Raw genomic sequence first — 20,260 nt, 5'->3', positions numbered from 1 at the left:
CTAGCCCAGCCTCCTCGTGCAAGGGGTTCCAGCTACAGATCCCGGTTGTCTGGTGTGCCTTCTCGTGACCTGCTCATTCTCTCCTCAAGACACGGGGATTTAGCCCCTTTAGATAAAGAATTTATGACTCACAAAAGGGAAGTGATCTGCTTAGAACCACCAAGCTTGTGAGTGGCAGAGCCAGGATTAGAACCCTGATGCATTCATCTGTCGTTAGTTCCGTGGTTCTTGACTGTGACTGCACCCAGAGCAATTCAATCGGTGCTTCAGGGCGTGGCCCGCAGGCATTTAGATCTGTTAAGGCTCTTCAGGAGATCCCAGGATGTAGCCAGGCTTGTGACCACAACAGTCCCCTTTGCACTGATGCCTGTCTCTCCTCCTTGCTGGGTGCTGAGCTGAGTTTTTCAGACATGTCAGCTCAAAGCATGGGGTCATCCCTGGACCACAAAATCCCCTTCTCTTATTTGACTTTACTGCTTCATCCCCAACCCCTACTCTAAATTCACACTCACTCTTTCCCCTGCCCAGATAGGCACTACTCTTATGTTTAGTATTTTTATAAAAACATGTAGAGTTTTACATGCACAGATAGATGAGACTGTGCAAAGATTCTTATTCCATTATTCTTTTTCCACTTGCCTCATTTTTAGATCTGTCTGTGCTGCTATAGACCTGCTGGTTTCTTATTCCCTATGAGCTTCTGCACTGATGGGACTAGGACGCCACCAGTCCCCCCCATCCCCTCAAGCGAACTACACTGCAGTGCATACTCTCCCACAAGGCTGTACTGTGGCTTCTGGGGTTTACCATTGTCTGGGGCACAGACCAGGATGGCCATGCTGGCCCCTGGAGTGGTCCGTCTTGAGAAAATGATTTCTCTAGATGCTCCTCTGGGCCAAAGAGAAGGGGCTGAGCCCAGGCAAATGACTTTCTGTTGAATTTAATAGTTCCTGGACCCAGGAGAGGCAGGTATGGTCAGGTTTCCCCCTCCTGTCCCTGGAAGCTCTTTCTTGGAGCTCTGGAGTTCAGGCCCCATGTCTTGAGGTACCTCTGTCCCTCTTCCAGACAATTCAGTAGTGGTCACTGTCATAGAGCCCCTTTGTCCTTCCTCTGCCCAGTGGTGGAAGGCTGGTCAGACCAAATAAGCACCACCAATCCAAGGCTATGGCATTGCAGGTTATGTTGTCAGAAATCTTTGGTTTTAAGTGGCAAAAAACAGTTCAATCTTAGTCAAGCAAGGAAAAAAAAATGTCTCATGTGACAGAAAATTCAGGAAAATGACTACCTGTAAAGCTGGCTTGATGCAGGCATTCAATGAACAGCACCTGAAATATTGGCCTCCTTTTATTGTTTGCCCTGTCATCCTTATTAGCATCATCCTCAGCTCAGCTCCCTTTTGGGGTGGGGGGGAAGGCCACCAGCAGCTCCATTCCCATGTCCGTCATCCCACCAGATTAGCAAATCTAGCAGGGCAGCTGCTTTCCTACAAGGTCTAGCTAAAGTTCAAGGTTTAGCGTCATTGCTTTCCATTGTCAGGCAGGTGGCATAGTGACTGGCCAAGTTAAGGCCTCCTCCTCCTCAGGGTAATTAGTGGAGTCGGGAGGTAGGTGTGGGGCAGTTCTCTCAAAAGATGGGTGCTGGGCCTGAAGAAGGGGGGTTGGATGCCATACACCCAGAAACAGTAGCTCTATATAGGCCTTGTAGGGGAGCCATTTACCCTTTTTGAAAGCATTTAGTACTTTCGTTAAATTAGTTACCTACTATGCACCAGGAACTATGCCGGGAACTACCTGGATGTTGTTTTCCAGTCCTCACTAGAACACTGTGAGGCAGGAAGTAGCATCGTCCCCATTTGCAGACCCTGCATGGATGGATAATTTGGCCAAAGTTACCTATCAGTTGGTGGTGTTAGAGTTGATGTTTGTTATTTATTAGTGTTATAAACAAAGTGTTTGGCCAAGACTTGAACTTATGGATCCAGATACAAAGCCTACAGGTCAACTGTACCACCCCATGCTTCAAGTGAGGAAACAGACCTAGAGAGAGGCAGGGACTTGCTCAAGGTCACCCAGGTGATAAGTGGTCATGTTAGGGGAGAGGGTTGGGCCCAGGACCCTGGGGGGGGGGCGTGCCTCAGCATAGGAGCTATGAGCACCCCCACAGCACACAGGGAGGAATGGCTGCAGGTAGCTTCATCCAGAGCCTCAGTGGGGAGCAGCACAGGGGAACTGGATTTTGCAGTGAATGTATTCTCTCTAAATGGTCCAGGCCAGCACCCAGCTCCCTGTCTTGATAGTAAGGCATTTGCCTGGCAGGGTTGCCTGAAGGATTTTGGTTTCCCAGGCTCCTGAAGTCCTACTCTGTGCCAGGCACAGTGCCAAGTACATTGTTATTCCACAGACCTGCCATTAACCTTTCCCACGGACCTATGAGACAGGGATGAAGGTCCTCACATTGCAGAAGGAAACTAAGGTCATATCCAGGACCGGACAGGGTCCAATGGAGGTTTGTCTCCCCTGGTCCAGTCTTCTTCTGTCAGAAAAGTGTGGGTTCAGTGGCCCACAGACCTGGCATCTGCATCTTTCCTTCTTAAGCCCTAATACCCCTGCCCTGCTGCAAGCCCTCCTATGGCCATGGCTGAAGGAGCTCTGCTCCTGTTCCCTCCTGCCTCTTTGGAGACATTGCTCCTATCATTTGTCCCTTTTTCCACCTTCACTTTCTCCCTCTCCACAAAATTGTTCCCATGAAGCACATAAAAGAGGTCTGGTTTCCATTTTAAAAAAAAAAAAAAAAAATCCCCTTGCAGCACCTGGGTGGCTCATTTGGTCAAGCTTACAACTTTTGGTCTCAGCTCAGGTCATGATCTCAGGGTCAGGTGACTGAGCCCCATATTGGGCCCTGTGCTCAGCGTGGAGTCTGCTTGAGATTCTCTCTCCCTCCATCCCTTTGGCTTGTGCTCTTTCTAAAATAAGTAAATCTTTTTTTTTTTTTTTTTAATGCCCTTGGCAATCTTCTCCATCAACTACTTTCTCATTTCCCTGCTCTTCTTCAGAGCAAAATTTTTTCAAAAATATCTTTGCTATGCTCTCCACCTCCCTCTTTGGCTCATCCCAATCCTCTTTATCTTATCCCAGTAATATGTATTTTTTTAATGTGAAATGTAAAAGAAAATACAAAAAGAAAGAAGTCCACTTTCTTTAATGTACAAAGAAGTATGAGTAGAAACAATAATAAATTATATATCACATTTGTTTATACCACATGTATAGACATATATATATGTATATATATGACCATATATAATATGGTTCTCTACATTAACTCTACTATTCTAACAGTAGGAAGTAGGTAGCAATTTAGGGAATGGGAAAGAAATAACCCTGAAAAGACTTTTTTTACCATGTTCATTCTACACGGTGTATGGCTGTGTGTTCGTTTCACCACTGCACAGAATTCAGCTGTATATAAAACTGAACTTGTTCAGAAGTTGAAGGAGACAAGAAATGATGGTCCAGAGCCTGGTGTATTGTCATGCAATTCAAACAATGGTATAGCTACCAGCTTGTAATTTTTAGGGACTATAAACAAGACTTCCTCTTGAAGTTGAACCAAAACAACTTTTGTTCCTTGGGCTTTGTAATATGTACAGGAAAAAATGGATACTGAAGAGGTGCAAAATTTGGTCTCTACCAGTTAATGCAATTAGCAATGACCCAGTCTGGCTGGACTTGATCTTGATGACCAATATCTGTCAGCATTTTAGTCCTTCATTTTCATCTTCTCCTGGGTTAGGTTCACCAGCAGGTACTTTGGAGAAAGTTGTTCTCAGCTGTAGCAGTGACACGTGGGGTAGCGGGTGCTCATGTACCTCCTCACAATGATTTCATCCAATTTCTGCCTCATGCACTGAAATCTGGCTGCTCCCAAGCTGTCCTCAAGGTCTCACCAGACTTCAGCCTGCAAGCTCTCCCTTCAGCCCCATGCTGTCAGATCCAGAGCTCAGGCTTGTCCTCTTACCCGGCCTCTCACTTTTGGCACACGTGATCTCTCCCTGCCTCTCCAACCTGCTCATGCCTCCTGGCTTCACAAGCTTCTGGTTTTCCTCCTGAATCCCTGGCTGTTCCTCCTTGGCTTCTTTTCTGGTTCCTTCCCTGCCTGTCTCCATATGCTGAGAACCCCAGGGTTCTATTGTCAGCTTTCTTCTCTATCAATATGCATGTAGAAAAGTGTACAAAACATATGTGAAGTTTAATAAGCCATCATAAAGCAAGACCATATCTTCATCTACCCTTTCTCCAGATGAAGATCCAAGCCTGTCACCAGGCTTTGAAACCCATCTTTAGGATGTTGGCTCCCAAGTCCCTATTCTCAGCCCTGATGCCTTCCTTTACCTACTTATCTCCTCCTGCCATCCAACAGGCATTCCACACTGAACACATTCAGGCAGCCATCCCCACTGTCACTGAAGGGCACCACCCACTTGGTTGACTGGTCCAAAACCTCAAGAGTCATTACTAATTCCTCTTTTCCTCTCCTTACATCCATTCTGCCAGCATGTCCTGAAACACCTTTGGAGACAATGAGTGACTGATGAACGGTCTTTTCTGTCTCTAACTCATTCCTGGCTTCCTTCATCTTCACACAAATATGGTTTTTCCTGAGACAAATTCAGCTCTGCTTCCATCTAGTCCCAGATATATTTGACCTGAGTGAGCTAGGGAAAGGAAAGAATCCAACTTTCTCCCAAATCCAGAGCCAGGCTCTGTATATGGGCCAGGGAGAGTTGGAGGTTGTGGAGCCAGTCCTAGCCACCTCAGTCTCCCTGAGCCTGGCCTTGGACTGCTACTTATTTATTTATTTAGAGATTCTATTTATTTATTTGACAGAGATCACAAGTAGCCAGAGAGGCAGGCAGAGAGAGAGAGAGAGGGGAGGAAACAGGCTCCCTGCTGAGCAGAAAGCCCAATGCGGGACTCGATCCCAGGACCCTGGAATCATGACCTGAGCCAAAGGCAGAGGCTTCAACCTACTGAGCAACCCAGGCACCCCTGAACTGCTATTTAGTATATGTTTGGGGCGGGAACAGAACTGCCAGACTCATTCTCTCAGAGATCATATTAAACTCGTGAGGACAAGAGCGACTTGGCCGAAGGCTGAGTCTATGTGCTGGCAGCTCTAAGAGTGGAACAAAGACAGGTGAACTTTGGAGGCAGTACTGCTAGTGGTCAGGGGATCTGGTTTTGGGAGTCATACAGCCTGAGATGGAATCCCATTTCTGTCACCCCTGGCTGTGCAACCTTAAATAACTCATTCCACCTCTCAAAGCCTCGGTGTTCTCCTGCTGTGAAAAGTACCCACTTTGCAGAACTACATGAGATAATGGTGAGGATTGAGGGGGATAATGCACAGAATTGCATCTGGTAGGCAGGGTCTCAAAAAAATGTCTGTATGTACTTTCATCAGGTCTAGAGAGTTTGAAGGCAAATCACAGGTTAGAAGTTAGAAAGTCTTGATAAGCTCCCTTGGGGGTCTTTTGGTATTGTGGGATTTCTGATTCTCCACAGAGAATCTTTTGAGAGGTGGATTCTGAAGTGTGCTGGCTTGGGCTTGTCTCACTCAGGGACAATGTCTGATGGGGACAAAGTTCCTTGCACAGAGATAAGTGGGGAGGCCCAACCTTTTCTGAGGGGCTGCTGTGTGCCAGGTATTAGGCTAAATGCTGTCACATATGTTGTTAGACCAGTCTGAGACTAACCTTTCACCTCAGAAATGCTGTTTCTTCAGTTTATCCCTTCTGCCTGGAATGGTTATATCCCACTTCCCAGGCACCCCTCTACACCCTTGGCCTTCAGATCTTCACTCCATCTTCACTGTCACAGAGACCGGTTCTGGCCTCACTTTTGGCCAAGTCCCCCTTTCACATACTCTCAGAGAACTCCAGTTGTCACTCCCTGGTTGCATGATGTGGAGTAACTCTCCTTGCTTTTCAGAGTCTGAGTTCCCACACTGAAGCATGCTCATTCTGCAGAGCCATGCAGGACAGCGGCTCTTAGTAGCACTCATCAGTTTGTCCTTACGTGGTTTTATGTCAGTGCTTCATTAAAATCTGCCTCACCCAATGGAAGGGGAGCTCCATGCACACAGAAACCATGCCTGCTTGTTTAACTCTCTTTACCCAGCACCCAGCACAGTGTTTGGCACATGGCAAGTGCTCTATACATTTTGTTCAAAAAGCACTGAGGGAATAATGATAATAACTAACATGTTTTGAGCACTTACTTTGTCCCATCTTCTGGGCTACACTATTCATAACAACATCTAATGTCATCTCTATAACCACAAGAGGGAGGGGACCAGGATTATCCCATTTGAAGCTGAGGAGGCTAAGGCTCTGAGAGATTAAGTGACTTACCTAAAGTCACATAGCCAGGAAGGGCAGAACCCAGGACCTGAACCATCTCCACAAGCCATTCTGTTAATGAGAATGCCACACTGAAGGATGGACTCCTGTGTGGAGCTGCTGGGGCAAGGAGGAGCTGCACTGGGGTGGGGAACAGCAGCAGACACTGGCAAGGGCAGAGGCCCAGGGCAAGCCAAGGATAATGCCTTGAGGCTTGCCTAGCAGGGTGGGTGGGATAGAGAGGCCTGGGAAAGTGCACCAGAAGCTTCCACCAGAAGTGGATGCTACGTGAGAAATATCCACTTATCAAAAATGTCTTTAAAAGAAAAAAAAAAAACTAAAACACATGAGTCTTTTATATGTGCCTTTTTTTTCTGATTACAAAACCAATACATGTTCACTAGAGAAAAGTGAGAAAATCTAAAACCGTAAAGAAGTCAATTTACATCCAGAGATAACCATCCTCAGATTGTTATGTATCTCCTCCCTGTATTTTTCCTATGCATCCTATACATACACCATTGGAATCATATGATATATTCAGTTTTGTATCTTCCTTTGTTCACTTAATGTTATATCATTGGTGTTTTCTCACATTGTTGACTACTGATTTAAAAGGATTTTTTAGGGGTGCCTGGGTGGCTCAGTGGGTTAAAGCATCTGCCTTCAGCTCAGGTCATGATCTCAGGGTCCTGGAATAGAGCCCCGCATCGGGTTCTCTGCTCAGCAGGGAGTCTGCTTCCCCCTCCCTCTCTGCCTGCCTCTCTGCCTACTTGTAATCTCCATCTGTCAAATAAATAAATAAAATCTTTAAAAAAAGATTTTTTAAAATATTGGGGTTTTCTGATAAGACTTATAATATATATATTTATTATAGAAATATTGAATAATACACCAGTAGGCCAAACAAACAGTTCTGTGAGCCAGGGTCAGAACAGGGATGGCCAGTTTATAAAATCTGTCCTGTAGATTTCTGCAGGTGGAGTAGGGAGTAACATACCAGACTCGCAGGGGCTAGGGCATGCTTTTTGAAAAAGCATATTCATTATTATGATAATTTTATATTTGGAAAACTAAAAAGAGGAAGAAATAGGTTTTTTTCCATGATATAAATTACAGAATGACAAATCTTAGCTAGAGGGGTCTAGTTAGAGAAGTTTGAAAAATACTTTTTCTTGCTTTACTTATTATGGTTAATGAGGATATTTTTATCACTAAAAAAAACTTCATAATACTTCAATGACTGTTTCTTTCTTTCCCTGATTTGTTACTCAGAGTGGCAGTCTTCCTCAAACCTCATTCATTCATTCATCCATCCATCCAATAAAGAATGGAGGTCTTTGCCCATAACACTCCTAAGCCCTGAGAAGGTGATAGTGAAAAGACAGGCAAGGACTCACATTCTTGTTGGGGAGAAAATCGGCAAGTAATCTACCAAAGTATGAAGACCTGTATTACCTAAATGAAACACTATGTCGTTTTTTTTACTTAACTATATCATATGTAGTATCAAGAACATGTTCTATACCACTAAAAATTATTCAAAAATATTTTCATGATGGTGACTTAAAACTCTTAATTTTCTGTCCTATAAAATGAGGCTGTCTCGCAGAAAGCTAACATATCCAATGTCTGTGCAGCATCCAGGCACAGGGCTGTGTGCTGCGTTCTTTCAGTGTCAGCACCGTGCTGAAGAGCTGGGGTTCTTGTGGTTTTGCCAGTAGCTGTGTGACCTTGGTCGCATTCTTTAACCCCTCTGTGCCTCACCTTCTTTCTTTGCTAAATGGCTGGTAATAACAGAACACACCTCACAGGTTGTGTATGGACTCAGATAACACACCAAGGGAGCTTAACATAGCACCTGTCACATAAGGCCACAAATAAAAAGCAAAAAGTCTTCCTTCATGGAGCTTATGTTTTAGCTGGGGAGGCCAACAATAAAGGGTCTTCAAATCTTCCAAAGTATAAGAAAACCTCTGGAGTGGGGGAGGAAAGTGGGGGGAGGGGCAGGGAGAAGAAAGGAAGGAGGAAGGGAGGGGAGGGTCGAAGGAAGGAAAACAGAAAAGGCCTCACCTGCCCAGCCCAAAGAGAAGTCACCAGGATTGTGCTTACTCAGAGTCTATGCACCTGTGGTTATTGAATCAGCCACACATAAACTAGAAAAAAGTGAGGGGCTATGGGGCGGGGACGAGGGGCAGTGGGGGCACCGAGGCCAGCAGCCCGCACCCTCACCACCCTCCTTCTGCCCCGGAGCAGAGAGCGCCTTCGCCGACACCCTGACGCCCGCACGCCTCAGCCAGGCCCGCTTCAGCGCCTGCCTGCCGCCCAGCAGCCACGACGCCGCCAACTTCGACAACAACGAGCTCGAGAACAACCAGGTGGTGGCCAAGCTGGGCCACCTGGCACTGGGCCGCGCCCTGGGCCCGCTGCCCACCGACGCCTCGGCTGCCGCCATCCCGTGCGGACCCCGCGAGCGCCCTCGGCCCGCATCGTCGCCGGCGCTGCTCGAGGCTGACCTGCGCTTCCACGCCACGCGCGGACCCGACGTGAGTCTGTCCACCGACCGCAAAGTGGCCTGCGCACCGCGGCCCGATGGCGGCCGCACGCTCGTCTTCTCCGAACGCCCGCTGCGACCCGGCGAGAGCCTCTTCGTGGAGGTGGGCCGCCCGGGGCTAGCGGCACCCGGCGCGCTGGCCTTCGGCATCACGTCGTGTGACCCGGGTGGGCTCCGGCCCGCGGAGCTGCCAGCCGACCCCGACGCGCTGCTCGACCGCAAGGAGTACTGGGTAGTGGCGCGTGCCGGGCCCGTGCCAAGCGGCGGCGACGCGCTCAGCTTCACGCTGCGGCCCGGCGGCGACGTGCTCCTGGGCGTCAATGGGCGCCCGCGCGGCCGCCTGCTGTGTGTCGACACCACGCAGGCGCTCTGGGCCTTCTTCGCCGTTCGCGGCGGTGCCGCGGGTCAGCTGCGCCTCCTCGGTGAGTTCCCCGACCGACCGCGCATGCGCGGGGCCATCCGCTGGGTGTCTCGAGCCACGGAGGAAGCCCAGGCCCGCTTTCCAGGCTTGAGCGCATGTTAGCACCCTCCTGCCTCCACCTAGAGTTTCTGATTCAGTCAGGGCGGCCCCGAAATGCAGTTCAAACAAGTGTCCCAGGGATGTCATGTTGCTGCTCCCAAGCCCACCCTTTGCCCACACCGACCTAAGTTCCCACTGGGGTCAGGGCCTGGACGGCTTCATGCAGTCGGTAGATGGTCAGTGCAATTTTTATTTCTGTTGTTATGACTTATTATATCACGTATTTATTTTTTACATACATGAGGCATACTAAGTTGTAGAAGAAAAAGCAAATACAACTACACTTGAGAGGACATCAAAATAACAGTGTCTACAGAAAATGGGATGGAGGCTTGAACCATCTTATTTTGACACGATTTGGCCTTCATTCATGCCACCAATAGACATGGAGCACCCCCCCCAGCTGTGGACCAGGCTCTAGGCTCCAGGGTGGGGCATGGCAGAGGACAGGACACAGGCTAAGCACAGGGGTACCCTACAGACACCCCTGAATGGAATGCTGTGGGCCACTGCAGAGGGCCTTCTCTCCCATTTGGTAAAAAGGAGGTGGTGGTCAGGAAAGGCTCCCAGAGAGCCCCGTTCCATTTTCATGATTCAAGAAGTCAGTCCAAATGGTAACAGAAATGATGAACACTTCATGTTTTCTCATTCAATTTTATACTCTGCCTCTGTGAGACCAGTATCACTATCCCATCGACAGGAAAGAAAACTGAAGCACAGAGAGATTAACTCACTGTCCCAGTCACATAGCTGGTCAGCCATGAAGATGTCTGACAAGTCATAGACATCTGTGCAAATGTCTGGGCAAATCACAGACCCTCTCTGAGCCTTGGATTCCTTCTGTGTAGAGAGGGAGTAATCACCTGCATCGTGGCATCGTCAGGAGGGTGAAATGATGAGGTTCATATAATGCTTGCAGCAGGTGCCTGCCATGTACAGCATGTTTAATACACAGTTACATCAATGACTGCTGTTTGTAGGCAGAAGAACAACAAGGAAGGTCATCATTTGTTGTTGTTTAAGGGATGACCAGATATAGTCATCATTTACCCTGAGATGAGTTGCCTAAGTTTCCACTGGGGCTTTGGCAAGAACTAAGTCTAGAATCCGTCTCCATTACGTTCCTCCTCAGCACCTCCAGAGGAACCAGGATGAGTCCTTGAGTGGTCAGGAAGAGAAGGTAGAATGGAAGCAACTTCTTTTGGAGATCAGGAACCTGCTGTCCTGATTTCTACCTGACAGCAACCCCAGCACTCCATTATTTGTCCATCCATCCTCAAGTAGGGTAAGGGAAGGAACTTCTCTCTCACCTAAGAAATAAGCCATTATTATCCAAAATGGCAGTGAACGCAAGGAAGAAAACTCATTCCTGTTGAATACTACTAGTCAGTAATCTTGTAGTTGAAAGTGACAAAACCCCACTCAAAGTGCCCTAAACTGAAAGGGAAAGGTATGGGTACACACACCTCAAAAGTCTGGGACTATATTGGATGGATTCAGGAGCAGCTGGATTGAGGTTTTGAAAGCATGCCAGCAGGATCCCATCCCAAAGCTCGCTTTCCCCTATGTAGAGTCTCTCAAGCAGGCTCTACGGTGCCAGACCTACCTCCAAATGGATGGGCCCCTTCTTTCCCAGCAGTTGTAGTTGTTCTCATGAAGACCTCTTCGACCTCCACTGGGTTATGTAGCCTTATCTAAACCATCAGTGAGACCAAGGGGTGGAAGTTCTTCTTGGCCTGGCCTGGATCATGTGAGTGAGGGTGATGTCAGTGCCCCCAAACAAAATCCTGGTACTGTTTCTGAAATAAACAGGAATGGAGGCTGAGCAGGCAAAGAATAGGTGTCCACCCCACATAGACGATTCCGTCAGTCCTTAGCAGAAACCTGGGAGGTTACTTTTACTCCCCCCTCCATTAGACAGATAGGGAAGGTGCAAAAGAACCAGGGAGTAGCAGAACACGACCCACCTCCCACCTCCCCTGATGAAGTCTCTTTGGTCTCAGGCACCCTGCAGTCCAGCCCTGCGACCACATCCCCATCAGGGTCTCTCAGCGGCTCCCAGGATGATAGCGACTCTGATATGGCCTTCAGTGTCAACCAGTCCTCCTCAGCATCTGAGTCATCCTTGGGTAAGGAGGTATAAACCCTAGAGGGGGTAGGGGCTACCCTGGCTCCTTCAGCTGTGCCAGAACCTTCCTGAGACTGAGCAAGGATGGCCACCTTTGCCCCCTGCATCCTCTCCTTCCCCGGCTGTACATTCATCTGGAGGGAGGAGATATCTACATATCGTATCCCAAAGGGAGATAATGGTGCTTGATGCTTGGGGGAAAGAGGGTAGGGTATGGGCAAAGCCCAGAAGAAAAACCCAAGTGTCTCTCAAAATTATTTCCCCACAGGTTCGGCCACAGAAGCTCTGGCTTCTGGGGGGTTGACCCAGTGGAGCCCCGCTGAAAACCACATTATTATGGTCTGTCTTGTTCTCCCTTTTGCAGTGACCGCACCCAGCTCCCCACTGAGCCCCCCAGTGTCCCCCGTGTTCTCCCCACCAGAGCCGGCAGGCAGCAAGAATGGCGAATGCACAGTGTGTTTTGACGGCGAAGTGGACACAGTCATCTACACATGTGGACATATGTGTCTGTGCCACAGCTGTGGCCTGCGGCTCAAGAGGCAGGCCCGCGCCTGCTGCCCCATCTGCCGGCGGCCCATCAAGGATGTCATTAAGATCTATAGGCCATAGCCTGGCCTGCCAACGGGCCTTGGCCAGAGCAAGGTCACCTTTCTGAAGGCCCCCTGGGCCAGGCAACCGCTGTGGTCACCAGGGGGTCCAAGGGCAGTGGCCATCCGGTCTGCCACTCTCCAGTGGTGGGCAAGGCATGACAGTCATGGAGATGAGTCCCTGGGGGTCTGAGCCCAGGCAAGGGCTGCTTCTGACTCAAAAGTGCTTTGTCCCCAAAAGGCCGTCCCAACAGCGAGCTCAGGAACTGCCTGGCAGACCACCCTGTCCCTTGGTGACCTCTCAGCTGGGAAACAGCATTCTCTGTGCAATGCTCTTTGCTGGAGTTGGGTTGAATGTGTGTGAGAGAGGGTGAGGGGAGGGAGCTGCCAGAGAAGAGAGAGGGAATGTGTGTGAGAGAATGAGTGAGCGAGAAAGCATAGATATTTATCCAGGGATCCTGGCTCTAGGAGGTTATTTAACACTAAGGAATGTGCAATCCAGAGCCCAGACGGTAGCGTGACTCGAAATTATTCACTTTCTGGGGCTGGAACGTCAGCTGGTTTTGAATGTATGAAGCCTGCACCTTGGAACTCCCTTGGATGGTATAGAAAAGGGGCACTCAGATTTTCTAAGGGGAGGAAAAAATAGCTCATTGTTTACAGCTCCCAAGCAGCAACGCCTTGGGGGGAAGGTGGGTGGAGAACTGAAAAGAACAATTTGCTTTTTTAGTTTCTTCCTCAGTCCTGGAGAGGAGATTGGATGGGTGCTGCGGCCCACTGAGATTCTGGGTGCTGTCATCCCCTGAAGCCTTTCACCCCTTCACCCCAGATAGCCTAATAATAAGCATAGCGCACCTTGACTCAGTCCCTCTAGATGTTTTTTTGTCTGTCCCACCCCTTGCTGTCCCCAAAAAGACAAGCAGCAGGTTCTCTTTTCCTGGGGGAGGGAAAGAATCCAGGAGGCAGCTGACTCACCTGCAGTTGGAAAGGGCACCCCATCCCGCAGACGGCTCTCCACATTTTGTTTTGTCACCCTGGGCCTGGCATTCACCAGCAGCAGTGGGCACCACCAGGGCAGCCTGCTGGGGAAGTGGGAGGAGGAAAAGACTTTGCAACTGGTTCTGATTCTCAGCTTCTCTTTTGCTGCTGATTACTAAAATGTTAAATAATCATTAAAATGTTAATAGCTGAGATATTAAAATGCTGACCGTAGGACTCTACCCCTTCAGGGAAAGTCCAGGGCCATTTGCAGGCATTTCCTGGGACCTGGCCCTGTCCTTGACTTCTTCACCCTGCCGAGGCCCACGTCTGCAGACTCCCAGACCAACCCCGGGGGCTGATAGGCTGGCCCAGGCCCGCTCCTTCCTTTTGCCTCCAGTTCTGTCTGGGCCTAACCTCTGCCCTACTTTGTGCTGTATCTTTAAGGAAGCCCCTGGGCCTCTCTGATTCTCAGTTCCCAATCTATCTAAGATGAGGCCCAGTACCTGCCCATTCCAGAACCCACGAGAGGACCAGCATAACATCTAAAAAGCCCAACGCCCTGCAAAGAATAGGTAACATTTTTACTACAATTCCTAAACTGGCTCCTCTGCCGCACAGACGATGGCAGGAAAAGGAGAACATTCAGAGAGTTTCTGCATTCATAGAGCACATGTTTGTCAGGCGTCTGGGGGCCCAGAGCGCAGCCCAGTTGGGCCCTCATCAAATCAAAGCCCGTAAGACCAGTTGGTCTTTGCGATGCTCTTGGACCACCTGCTTCTTCTCTGTCTGACGTGGTCATAGTGTTCTGACCTGGTCACAACTTCAGAACCCCCACCCTTGCCCCTGCAAGGACCCCTAATTGGCTATTTTTCCCTAGAGAATCCGGGAAACATGCCCACCTTCAAATTTTGTGACGGAAGTTTTTGGGGGAAGGACTGGAGCCCCAGGACAAGAGCTGGAGAAGCTCGGTAGCACCCAGGGCCCAGCTGCATTTGGCCAGCAGGAGCCTTCCACATCCCCCATGCGGGGTGTCAGCACACCGCGTGGGAAAGGACGCTTGACCTCCTCCCCACTAGAGCTGGTTCTCCAGGCAGCAGTGCCGCTGACAGGATTGAGCCAGTCCCAAGCTCTGGTGGTCTCAGAAGCCCACGGGAGGCAGCTGGTCTCCCCTATTCCTTGCCCTTCCTAACTGCCCCCACCCCTGGGTTCTAGCCAGGGTCATGTACAGCCATCACTGGGAAACCAGTGACTGAGGGCCTGGACCTGACGTGGCTCCAGGCCGTGCTCCTGGTGACCAGTTACCCAGATCAAAAGGAGCTGGTGGCCTGTTTAACTTGTTCCGCAGCTGCTATAAATAGCCTCCCTGTTTCCAAGAGGAATTAAGGGGGTGTTTATCTTCTAAAAACCAGACATTTCCTGATGGTCTAAACTGATTTATTCAGTGCTATAGAGGAGCAGCTCACATGGCCCTCACATGGCGGGAGAAAGAGGAAAGGGAACCCCTTTTTCTCACTTCACGCCATTATGTGCCTCGGCGCTGGGCTGGAGAGGCATCCCCGCACATGGATCCTGCGACGCAGGCCTTCTTACCCCACTGAGTCAGATCTAAAACACCACTGATGATAAAATACACCATCTTATGTTCCACTAGGGGGAAAATATGCAGATTTAACTAAGATGCCTTAGCTATATGATTCATTCTAATCAGAGACTTGAAATGTGAAGGGGGAAAAAAACCCTGCTATTTAGAATCGATAAAATATGGTATTATTCCCATTTGACAGGTCAGAGAACTGAGGTCCTGTGAGTGAAGTAATAGGATCGCATGTAATAGGTGGCAGGGCTGGGATTCAAACCCAGCAGTGTCTGGTGCTCAGTCCCACTCCCTGGCTGCCTGGCCCCAAGCCCCGGAAAGCTTGAGACTGCCTTGCATTTTCTTTCTAGAACCTTCTCCGGGCAGCCCCTGGAGGGACCCTGGGCACCTGCACCTGTATGAAGGGTTCCTGCCCCAGACTGTGGTCCCTCTGCCACCCATATCCTAGAAGGACAAGTGTCCTTCCTTTCAGGCTCACCTTCCCGCTGCCTGCCTTCTGGCAGAGTTGAGCCATGTGAGATCCTGAGTCCAACCCAAAGGCTTCCTTTTGTGACACAGAGAAGCACACATGGGGCCACTTTGTGGAGGAGCCAAGGCGTTGTCCCACCACCTTCCTGGGCCTCAGGAAGGGATTCCAGGGCTGAGAAGGGGGAGACTGGAAGATACACCTTTGTTGTGGTCTTGTGCTTGTTTATTTTGAACCCCCAGAGAAATTGGGCTGTTTCCAAGTCAAAACAAGTCCAATCCCAGAACTGGGAGTCTCCCGGGGTTTACCCAGGGCAGCTGCTCCCCTAAGTGCTGCAACACTTTGCTCAGCACCCACTCATTGCATGGCCTGTGTTCTGGACACGGCACTGGAAACGGACTAAAGACAGAGCCCACAGGGAGCTGACAGTCTGGAGCTGGGCAGATTTATAACCTTTCATGTGCCCCATCAGGCACTGGGGCCTGTGCTAGCACATAGTAGGTACTCTTTAAAGGTTTATGGAAGAAATCCAGAAATTAAATTACAAGGGCTCAGGGGTTTGGTAAAACACCACAAACACATGCACATAGTCATTCAACAAACATCTGCTGTGTGCCTGCTAGGTGGGTGCTGGGGATGTGGAGCTGAGAGGACAGCGCTCTAGCTCTGCCTTCACAAGTAGAGACGTTAGAGGACAATGAGATGCTAGGGACGGAATCCTGTGGTCTTTCTCGGCCATTCTGTTGCCTTTGGGGATCTATTCTGGTGAGTGCCCCAGAGCCTTCCCGAAAGCTTCATGCTTTGAGAAGCCTCTTCAGCATTAGAAATGCCAGGCACTTTGTAGCCAGCGTGCTGCTGCCAAAATGGCCTGGGGCAGAACCCTCAAAGGCTCCACCTTTTGATGATTACCCTCAAGTCCCCCCAGGGAGACCCCTGGGGTGATGGCTACCTGCTACTTTCAGGCTTGGGAGTGGCTGCTGGAAACAATCCCCTGGTCCCCAGATAACCCCGTTAGTTCCAGTCTAGAACGGGCTTGTGCAAAGTCTTGGAGAATGAGAGGCAGTAACCTCCCCCTGCCCAATCTTATCTCTGCCCCAGTTCCGGCAGAGGGATGTCTGCTCAGGAACACGTGGCCTCCTGGCATTTCTTGGTATTTCATTGTCTTTCCTAAGCCCCTAATGAAAAAACTTGTACAACAATCTGTCTGTGCCTTATGAAAGTGTCTGTGCACTTTTTATCCTTTTTAAAAGCAACTTTAAAAAGTGGGCAGGGGACTAGCATACCTAGTAGTATTCTAGAAATATGTGCTAATCACAGAAGCCCTTCTGTATTATGTTTTTTGATGTAGGAGTGATGAAGTGTACGTCTCTCACCCCATCTCCCCACTACCTGTGTACAGACCTTTTTAAAAATGTCTCTTATTCTTATTTTTCTGATTCAATACTGTGACTTCTCCAATACAATCTAATCTTTGGGGATATGTAATAAAGATTTTAAAACTTGGGTGGACTGGGTTGGGAAGGGTTTGCACTGGTCCTGTGTGTTGTGCTTTTGTGTGTTGTGTGTTTTGGTTTTTGTCTATTTTTATCTGTTTTATATTAACATAATTTTTTTCTGTTTAAAAAACAAATACAACTTTGGCTTGTTAAAAAAGAAAGCTTCTTCAGAACTCAATTTTAAAAATCGCAGTAGCACATACTGTTGGAGAGTGAAGGTGAGGGGTACAAAGCATTGTTGACCTTGAGGAAACATTTTGCAAGTTATGTCCATAGAGTCCTGATAATGTTTGATCCTTTTGCCAAGTAACTATTGCGAAAATATCACAAGGAAATCATTCAGATGTTCACTGCGGCATTATTTATAATGGTAAAAAAAAATTGTATAAGCCACCCTAAACCAGCCAACCAACAAACCAGGGTGAACTTGCCAGAGCTCTCGGTTTCAAGTGACAGAAACCGAACTCAGACCGGTTTAAGGGGATTTAAAAACTCAGTTACCTGCAAAGTCCAGTGTCATGAACCCAAGAAGCCACTTCAGGTACAGCTGGATCCAGAATCTGAAATGCTACAACAGGACTTGGTCTCCCCTGCTTCTCACACTGTCTTCCTTTGCTGTGGCCCAATCCCAGGAGGGTTCTCAAGACAATTGGGCACAGCACGGGGTAGGAGCAGCCTACAGCCTCCCTGTGTGGGCCCACCTGGATCACATGCCCCGCTCTGAGCCAATCACAGAGGCCAGGGAGATCCAGGCCTCTTACTGACCAGACCTACCATATGCGCTCAACTCCAGCCAATAGCTGCTCTCCTAGAACTGAGAGTAGGGAATTGCAGTCTCCAGTGAGGAACTAGTGCTGAGCAAGTTGGAACAACAGGCATCGCTCTCTCTAAGAAAGGTTGAACTAACAATGATACAGGTATGTACCTAGTTAGTGGTATGAGCTGTGAAGCCAAATGGCCCAGTCCTCACCACGACACTGAGCGAGACACTTACCTCTTTGTGCCTCAGTTTGCTCATCTGCAAAGCAAGAATCCTAAGGTTCCCTGATTGTAGGATGGGTGTGAGCATTATTGAGATCGTGCTGGTGATGTGCTAGGCACCATGTCTGGCACTCAGCAAAGAGTTTACAACATGGGAACATGTTTATGTCAAAACACGGTGGGAAAATCAAGATATAAAACTACACATACACTCTGATCTCGTGGTTGTAAAAACAAGCAAGCAATCAAATGAACAAACAACAGCCCCCAAACCAGACTGTGTTGGAATGACCAACAGGAAAGAAGGAAAAATCTCCAGGGGGCTATGTTGGGATAATGGTATTATCGGACATCCCCCCCCCTTGTGTTTTCTAAATTTTCTGTAATGACAAATTATTACTTCTAATTTAAACATGCTACTTGGAAAAAGTATTTCCCGTCCCTGCAAAAACTGATGAAAACAGCTAGCCCTTGCTGGAATTCGTCAGGAATTCCCAGGCTGACTGTCTAAGTTTGAGATCCAAATTTAGTCACAGTGGAGATAAAGGCCTGCAAGCTTCCAGTGGAGACCAGGCCAGGCTGACCATTTTGGTTGGGCTTTCTCCCAGCCAGGCTTTAAGGCCCAGATTTCTGGGGGTGGAGCCTTGCATTGTATGGGGAATAGCCGGGGAAGGGAGAAGGTGGAGCTGCTCATGCCTGCTTTTCCTGGCTTGCTGACACTGGTTTGGTGACACTGAGTTTGGGGAACAATGGGGCAAGAAAAATGAAGTTGCATTTATGAAGCCAAAAAAATCACAACTTTCTTACTTCTCTCAATGAATCTTTACAACAATGCTGGTCTCCTACAGGTGAGGGAAGCAGGGTCCCTTCAAGGCAGAAGAAGGAAGCCACCCTAGATGTGGCTGTCCCAGAGCTAAGACAAAATGTGCCTCTGAAAGATAGCATTCATTTCTAGCAGGCCAGGGGACATTTTCACAGATATCATCTGAAAATTAAGACTTTTTTTTTTTTTAAATAAAGAAGGGTAAAACCATACTAATCTAGACTCTTTGGATTTTAAGAGACTGGAAGCCAACTCAAGAAAAACAACTTAAGAAACAACTCACACAACTAAACTGGTCAATCCTGCTTCAGTAATGGTTGGATCCAGGTGCTCACATGTTATCAGGTATCTGCCTCTGTCTCAGTTCTGCTTTCCTCTGGGTTGACATCACTCTCAGGCAGGCTCTCCCTCTGTGGTAACCAAGATGGTCTCCAGTGGCCCCTCACTCATATCATACCAGCTTAGTGACCCTTTAGAAACCTTTCAGGAAAAGTCTCAGGGCATCTGTCTTTTGACCCCTTGGATCAAAAGCCCAATCCCTAAATCAGTTTCTGTCACACACCCACAGTTGATACAAAACGAAGGATGACGTGGCCCTTACCCTCAAGGACCAACCAATCTAGAGGGGAAGGCAGACTCATAAAGAGACATGTTCAAACCAGTGTGGACCTGAGCCTGCTAGGACAGATCAAATTCAAGGCATAAAGACCATAGATCATTTAGTGATATATAATTTAAACATCCTTCATTCTCCTGGCTGTTCAGGCTTTCACTGATGCCTGGGTCATGCTTCCTGGTGCACCATATTTCTCTTCTAAGGCTTCAATGTACAAAGCCTGTGCCCCAAACCTCACCATTCTGCTGCCAGAAGCACAGCTAGCCTCAGAGGAGTTCTGTATGGAGACTTCTTTTTCCCTTATTTCCCGGGTTCCTTCAGGACAAACAATTCTCTGCAAAGATAAGAACAAATCATCTACTGGACACTTACTATGTGCTAAGGACCTCCATGACATGTCTGGCTCCTCATCCTAGCTCTTTGAAGTAGGTCCCATCATTACTTCTGTTTTATACCAAGGAAAACCAAGACTTCAGATTAAGTAACTTTATGCCATTCCACATGGCCTCTCAAAGACAAAAGTAGTTCCCAGGATCTAGACCCAGGGCAAATGGTCCCAGAACAGATATCCTTATGATTTCACTGACCCCACCAACAATCTCTCAGAGAGATTTTATACTCCCATTTTTCAGACAAGGTAAGAGAGGCCCAGAAAGGGCAATGACCTGCCCTAAATCACACAGCTGTGAGCTGTAGAATGGGAATTTGAACCAGATCTGACTCTTCCCACAGCATCATAGCTTGTCTGTGGGTAAATTATCAGAAGGGGGTTGGGGGAGAGGAGCAAGAGGAGGGGGAGGAGAAAAGAGAAGAAAAGTGGGGATAGGAGGGGAGGGACCCAGGTTGTGCACCTAGAAAGGCAAAGGGAGAAGGCTGCCTAGCTGGGTCCCTGACTTACACAATGGCCATCAGTGCGGTTCCAGGGCCAGAGAATCTTCCCTTCTCCCTTCAGGCTCAATTCTGCTGGCTCTCGGAAGCTGGTTCTGGCTCCCACACAGGGATGTGGAAAACACGAATATTCCAGGCATCCACAGTGGGAACAGAGCCCCAACCTTGGCTGTTAAATGCACCCAGGGGAAGCTTCCAGAAGCCCAGAGGCGGCTGCATCAACACA

At 48.6% G+C, this 20,260-nt stretch overlaps 1 protein-coding gene, 1 long non-coding RNA gene and 1 pseudogene across 2 annotated transcripts in view; 1 reads left to right on the top strand and 2 right to left on the bottom strand.

The window, feature by feature from the left end:
• Nucleotides 1-13,189, top strand: part of NEURL1B (neuralized E3 ubiquitin protein ligase 1B) — a 34,638-nt gene extending 21,449 nt beyond the window's left edge. The window contains exons 3-5 of the mRNA XM_044229479.1: nt 8,657-9,376; nt 11,478-11,603; nt 11,967-13,189. Coding sequence (XP_044085414.1) covers nt 8,657-9,376; nt 11,478-11,603; nt 11,967-12,211 — 1,091 coding nt within the window. The 3' untranslated portion in view covers nt 12,212-13,189. The remainder of the gene's footprint in view (nt 1-8,656; nt 9,377-11,477; nt 11,604-11,966) is intronic.
• Nucleotides 3,370-4,545, bottom strand: LOC122896584 (annotated as a pseudogene).
• Nucleotides 9,644-13,253, bottom strand: LOC122892784. The gene is made up of 3 exons (XR_006381476.1): nt 13,165-13,253; nt 11,081-11,273; nt 9,644-10,784 (listed from the first exon to the last, which is right to left on the bottom strand). It is a non-coding gene; the product is annotated as an uncharacterized LOC122892784 (long non-coding RNA).
• Between the last annotated feature and the right edge of the window lie 7,007 nt (nt 13,254-20,260).

The sequence above is a fragment of the Neovison vison genome, chromosome 1 (genome assembly GCF_020171115.1).
Source record: "Neovison vison isolate M4711 chromosome 1, ASM_NN_V1, whole genome shotgun sequence".
NCBI classification, from domain to species: Eukaryota; Metazoa; Chordata; class Mammalia; order Carnivora; family Mustelidae; genus Neogale; species Neogale vison.
Note: the sequence above shows the minus strand (reverse complement) of the source record. Positions and strands in the feature narration are given on the sequence as shown.